Consider the following 6968-nt stretch of genomic DNA (forward strand, 5'->3'; position numbering starts at 1 on the left):
TCAGTAGAACAATAGAACAGTAGAACTTTAGAACAGTAGAACAGAAGAACAGTAGAACAGAAGAACAGTAGAACATTAAAACAGTAGGACATTAGAACAGTAGAACATTAGAACAGTAGAACTTTAGAACATTAGAACAGAAGAACAGTAGGAGATTAGAACAGTAGAACATTAGAACAGAAGAACATTAGAACAGTAAAACAGTAGAACATTAGAACATGTTTGTATGTTCCAGACTTCGTCCGTGAGCCCGGATGGCGTCTCTTCCTGGTCTCCGGTCCGTCGCCGCGGTGACGCTGCAGGTGGGCGGGGCGTCGCTGAGGGCGGGGCTGTGCTGTGACGTGGACGCGTTCTCGCCGGACGCCGTGGAGACGTTTGTGCTGCTGCTGCACCGATGTACGCGCTGCCTCTTCACCTGCGCCCAGAGCGACCACATGACCTCACACCTGAGAGTGCACCTGAGCCCCGCCCCCGCCCACCCCAGCCCCGCCCACGAGCACCTTGAGCCCCACCCCGAGCACCTGAACCCCGCCCCTGCCCACATCATTAACGCCTCACAGGAGTTTATGCAGACAGGTGACCTCCAGATTCTAGTCCTGGTTTAGACCTGGTTTAGTCCTGGTTTAGTCCTGGTTTAGACCTGGTTTAGTCCTGGTTTAGACCTGTTTAGTCCTGGTTTAGACCTGGTTTAGTCCTGGTTTAGTCCTGGTTTAGACCTGGTTTAGTCCTGGTTTAGTCCTGGTTTAGTCCTGGTTTAGACCTGGTTTAGTCCTGGTTTAGTCCTGGTTTAGTCCTGGTTTAGTCCTGGTTTAGACCTGGTTTAGACCTGGTTTAGTCCTGGTTTAGTCCTGGTTTAGACCTGGTTTAGACCTGGTTTAGTCCTGGTTTAGTCCTGGTTTAGTCCTGGTTTAGACCTGGTTTAGTCCTGGTTTTAGTCCTGGTTTAGTCCTGGTTTAGACCTGGTTTAGTCCTGTTTAGTCCTGGTTTAGTCCTGGTTTAGACCTGGTTTAGTCCTGGTTTAGTCCTGGTTTAGACCTGGTTTAGTCCTGGTTTAGACCTGGTTTAGTCCTGGTTTTAGACCTGGTTTAGACCTGGTTCGTTTAGTTGGTTTAGTCCTGGTTTAGACCTGGTTTAGTCCTGGTTTAGTCCTGGTTTAGACCTGGTTTAGTCCTGGTTTAGACCTGGTTCTGGTTCTGTTCCAGGGGACAAAGAGGATGAGGACCTGTTTCTGTACGACATGTTTGACATCAGTGCTCAGGGGGAGGAGCTACAGGAGGCACACACCTGTCAGGTGAGTCTGAGCACGTGTCAGAATTTGGGACGGGGATTCGATGAAATTTTCTTAATCGATTGTCGGAAGAATTAACGATCGATTATCGATTAATCATGAACGTTTTTCTATTAAAATGATCATCATTATTATTACTATCTGCACTAATCTGCATCAATAAATTCAACTTTACGACATATAAACATAACGACTCTAGATCCACATCAGCTGTTTGACATTATAATGTGTTTAATTCAGTTTTGTTCAAATCTCACAGAAACAAAACTTAAAACCACATCACTAATTTACATAAACTAAGTGAAGATAAAACTCCAGCTCTTGTGTCGCTGATGTGGTTCAACTTGTGTTGGATTAAAAGACATGACTCAGGTGAATACAGGTCAGTGTGACCAGATTTGTGTTTGTCAAAACCAGGACAGCGTACGGGGGGAGGGGGGCGGGGCCTCGTCATCCACATTGAGCGACTCTCACCTGGAAAAACTTTTTCCCACTGGACACAGAAACATATGTGCTGCTTTATCCACTGTGCACATGGACTCACACTTGTCCCAACGCAACGGAAAGTGTGGAATTTCTTCTACAAATCCTGGTTAAATCCACATTTGTGCTTCGGTTCGTTACAGACTGACCCACTGTTTGTGTGTCGCTCCTTCTGATGCAGAGACACATGTACACACCTGTTTGGTCACGACACACACAACATACATTCAGTTTGTCCAGTAAAATCAACGGAATCCATGAAATTCTTAATGATCAATTATCGATTAATCGACTAATCATGCCCATCCCTAGTCAGAACACATGTCTGACCAGGTGGAGGTTCTGAGCAGGTGGAGGTTCTGAGCAGGTGGAGGTTCTGATCAGGTGGAGGTTCTGATCAGGTGGAGGTTCTGAGCAGGTGGAGGTTCTGAGCAGTGGAGGTTGTGTCAGGTGGAGGTTCTGAGCAGGTGGAGGTTCTGAGCAGGTGGAGGTTCTGAGCAGGTGGAGGTTCTGATCAGGTGTGTGGTGTGTTCCAGGTGAACTCTCTGTTTGAGGAGCACTGTTCTCTGTTTAAAGAGGAGACGGACCAGAGCGCCCACCTCAGGACTTTAGGACTCTGCCGCATCTCTGCCCCCAGGAGCCCCCCCACCAGGAAGCCCCACCCCCCCACAGGAGCCCCCCCAGGAGCCCCCCACCAGAGCCCCCCCCAGGAGCCCCCCCCCAGGAGCCCCCCACCAGGAGCCCCCCCAGGAGCCCCCCCACCAGGAGCCCCCCCAGGAGGAGCCCGGTCAGGTGATCCTTATTCTTCTGACTCATTGAAACTCCATGTCCCATAATCCTCTGCTCTGTTCTGTTCTGTTCTGTTGTTGTTTCCTGGAGTCGTGTTTTGTTTCATTCACATGTTTCACACACAAACCTGCAGATTTAACACGACAAAACACTCTGTTCCACCTTGTGATGTCATCATGTGGTTATAGAGGAAGTGTGAATAATTGACTTGAAGGAGACTCGAGCGTCCTGAGCTCTTGTTGGTCTTCTGGCTGGTCTCCTCGTCTCTCTGACCCTCTTACATGTGCTCGGGTTTTTTTAACAAACGGAGACATTTTCTTTCGAGCTTTTGCCGATCGGAAAAACCGTAGAAAATAAAAACAAGAAAGTTCCACGGCGTCGCACTTCTGTGTAGGACGTTTACGATTCTCTCTAAACTCTCCTCAGGGCTTCACACAAAACCCCAGAGTCCACAGAACGGTCCAGGAGAAGGTCCAGGTCCGACCGAGACCCCAGAGTCCACCTGAGACCCACCAAAACCGGTTGTGATCCGCGCAGAGTCCAGCCCGCCCTCCAGACCGCAGCCCAGAGACCTGCTCCCATCTCCACACCCCCACGAGACTTCAGGAAGACGAGGAGACGACCTTCATCAAGACCTTCATCAAGACCTTCATCCAAACCCCGTAAGAACCCAAATCTCAGGAACCAGTTTAACCAGGATCTGAACCGGTCTAGAGCAGGTCTAGAGCAGGATCTGAACCGGTCTAGAGCAGGTCTAGAGCAGGATCTGAACCGGTCTAGAGCAGGGTCTGAACCGGTCTAGAGCAGGATCTGAACCGGTCTAGAGCAGGTCTAGAGCAGGGTCTGAACCGGTCTAGAACAGGTCTAGAGCAGGATCTGAACAGGTCTAGAGCAGGGTCTGAACCGGTCTAGAGCAGGTCTAGAGCAGGATCTGAGCAGGGTCTAGAGCAGGTCTAGAGCAGGTCTAGAGCAGGTCTAGAGCAGAACAGGAGCAGGTCTGAAGCAGGGTCTAGAGCAGGTCTAGAGCAGGTCTAGAGCAGGATCTGAGCAGGGTCTAGAGCAGGTCTAGAGCAGGTTTAGAGGAGGATCTGAACCAGTCTAGAGCAGGTCTAGAGCAGGGTCTGAACCGGTCTAGAGGAGGATCTGAACCGGTCTAGAGCAGGGTCTTGGTGTGGTTTTCTCAGGTGTTCCTCTCTGTTCCAGGAGGAGGAAACGTCAGTGACGGTAAAACAAAGATCCGGAAAAAAAACCTGGAGAATCTTCAGAAAGAACCCGGCTTCACCTGCCCACAGTGTGACAGGTACCACCTGCCACAAGAACACACAGGAACACTCGAGAACACTACAGGAACATACAGGAACACTCAGGAACACTCAGGAACAGGAACACTCAGGAACACTCAGGAACACTCGGGAACACACAGGAACACTCAGGAACACTCAGGAACACTCAGGGAACACTCAGGAACATACAGGAACACACACAGGAACACACACATCAACAACACTCAGGAACACTCAGGAACACACAGGAACACATACAGGAACACACAGGAACACACATACAGGAACACTCAGGAACACGGGAACACACAGGAACACACAGGAACACACACACAGGAACACTCAGGAACACTCAGGAACACACAGGAACACACAGGAACACACAGGAACACTACAGGAACACACAACCTAACAGGAACATACAGGAACACAGGAACACAGGAACACACAGGAACACACAACAACACTCGGGAACACACAGGAACACACAGGAACATAACAGGGAACACACAGGAACATACAGGAACACACAGGAACACTCGGGAACACACAGGAACACACAGGAACACTCAGGAACACACGGGAACACACAGGAACACACAGGAACACAGAACATACAGGAACATACAGGAACACTACAGGAACACAGGAACACACAGGAACAGGAACACACAGGAACACACAGGAACACTACAGGGAACACAGGAACATACACAGGAACATACAGGAACATACGGGAACACACAGGAACAGGAACAACATACAGGACACAGGAACATACACAGGAACACACAGGAACACACACATCAGGAACACACATACAACACACACAGGAACACACAGGAACACTCAGGAACACAGGACAGGAACACGGAACACACAGGAACACACAGGAACACTCGGGAACACACAGGAACACAGGAACACACAGGAACACTCGGGACAGGAACACACGGGAACACACAGGAACACACAGGAACACACAGGAACACACAGGAACACACAGGAACACACAGGAACACACACAGGAACACTCGGGAACACACAGGAACATACAGGAACACACAGGAACACACACAGGAACACACAGGAACACTCGGGAACACACAGGAACATACAGGAACACACACACAGGAAACACACACACAGGAACACAACAGGAACATACAGGAACACAGGAACACTACAGGAACACAGGAACACAGGAACATACAGGAACACAGGAACACAGGAACATACAGGACATACAGGAACATACAGGAACATACAGGAACATACAGGAACATACAGGAACACAGGAACACACAGGACATACAGGAACACACAGAACACACAGGAACACACAGGAACACACACAGGAACACATACAGGAACACACACACAGGAACACACACACAGGAACACACAGGGAACACTCAGGGGAACACTCACAGGAACACACGGAACACAACACAACACAGGAACATACAGGAACACACAGGAACACAGGACACAGGAACACTCGAGGAACACACAGGAACACACAAGGAACACAGGAACACTCGGGAACACACAGGAACACACAGGGAACACACAGGACACATGGACACACACAGGAACACACACACAGGACATACAGGAACACAACAATCAGGAACACACAGGAACACACAGGAACACACAGGAACACACACAGGGAACACTCGGGAACACTCGGAACATACAGGAACACACAGGAACACAGAGGAACACAGGAACAGGAACACACACAGGAACACACAGGAACACAGGAACACACAACACACGGGAACATACAGGAACACACAGGAACACACACAGGAACACTACAGGAACACACAGGAACACACACACAGGAACACTCAGGAACACACAGGAACACTCAGGAACACTCGGGAACACACTACAGGAACACACAGGAACACACAGGAACACACACAACACACAGGAACACACAGGAACACACAACAACACTCAGGAACACTCAGGAACACACAGGAACACACAGGAACACAGGAACAGGAACACACAGGAACACTCAGGAACACACAGGAACACACAGGAACACACAGGAACATACAGGAACACTCAGGAACACACAGGAACACAGGAACACTCAGGAACACACAGGAACACACAGGAACACTCGGACACAGGAACACACAGAACACTCGGAACACAGGAACACACAGGAACACACAGGAACACACACTCAGGAACACTCACAGGAACACACAGGAACACACACGGGAACATACACAACACACAGGAACAACACAACAACAGGAACACAGGAACACACGGAACACACACAGGAACACACAGGAACACACAGGAACACTCAGGAACACTACAGGAACACACAGGAACACACGGGAACAGGAACACACAACAACACTCAGGAACACACAGGAACACACAGGAACACACAACAACACTCAAGAACACACGGGAACACACGGGAACACACAGGAACACACAGGAACATACAGGAGCACTCAGGAACACACAGGAACACTCGGGAACACACAGGAACACACAACAGGAACACACGGGAACACACAGGAACATACAGGAACACACAGGAACACACAGGAACACAACAACAACACACAACAACACTCGGGAACACACGGGAACACACAGGAACACACAGGAACACACAACAACACTCAGGAACACACAGGAACACACAACACACACAGGAACACACAACAACACACAGGAACACACAGGAACACACAGGAACACTCAGGAACACACTGGAACACACAGGAACACTCAGGAACACACAGGAACACTCAGGAACACACACAGGAACACACAGGAACACTCAGGAACACAAGGAACACTCAGGAACACACTGGAACACTCAGGAACACTCAGGAACACTCAGTTCCAACTATAAAATCTTAAAATCAACTCTAAAATGACCTGGAGGTCGAGGCAACACACAGACGCACACTCGGTGCTGTGACAAACACACACTTCTTTAAACGATGACGTTCTGCTGAAGCACACAAGAACTTTACTACAAATGTACCACTGGAAGAACATGAAACTGAAAAGGCCTTTTGTCCAAACGGTGTGGTGTTGCAGGAGCTTCAGCTCGGCTCTGACCCTCAGGA

General features: G+C 49.4%; 1 protein-coding gene across 1 annotated transcript in view; it reads left to right on the forward strand.

The window, feature by feature from the left end:
* Nucleotides 1-448: 448 nt before the first annotated feature.
* Nucleotides 449-6968, forward strand: part of si:dkey-154p10.3 (zinc finger protein 282) — a 9240-nt gene continuing 2720 nt past the window's right edge. The window contains exons 1-5 of the mRNA XM_055152003.1: nt 449-576; nt 1203-1291; nt 2987-3222; nt 3764-3860; nt 6940-6968. The exon at nt 6940-6968 is cut by the window's right edge and continues 105 nt beyond it. Of these exons, the coding sequence (XP_055007978.1) occupies nt 1215-1291; nt 2987-3222; nt 3764-3860; nt 6940-6968 (439 nt within the window). The 5' untranslated portion in view covers nt 449-576; nt 1203-1214. The remainder of the gene's footprint in view (nt 577-1202; nt 1292-2986; nt 3223-3763; nt 3861-6939) is intronic.

Source organism: Boleophthalmus pectinirostris, unplaced genomic scaffold (genome assembly GCF_026225935.1).
Source record: "Boleophthalmus pectinirostris isolate CB_2022bp ecotype Guang Dong unplaced genomic scaffold, ASM2622593v1 HiC_scaffold_16, whole genome shotgun sequence".
Classification (NCBI taxonomy): Eukaryota; Metazoa; Chordata; class Actinopteri; order Gobiiformes; family Gobiidae; genus Boleophthalmus; species Boleophthalmus pectinirostris.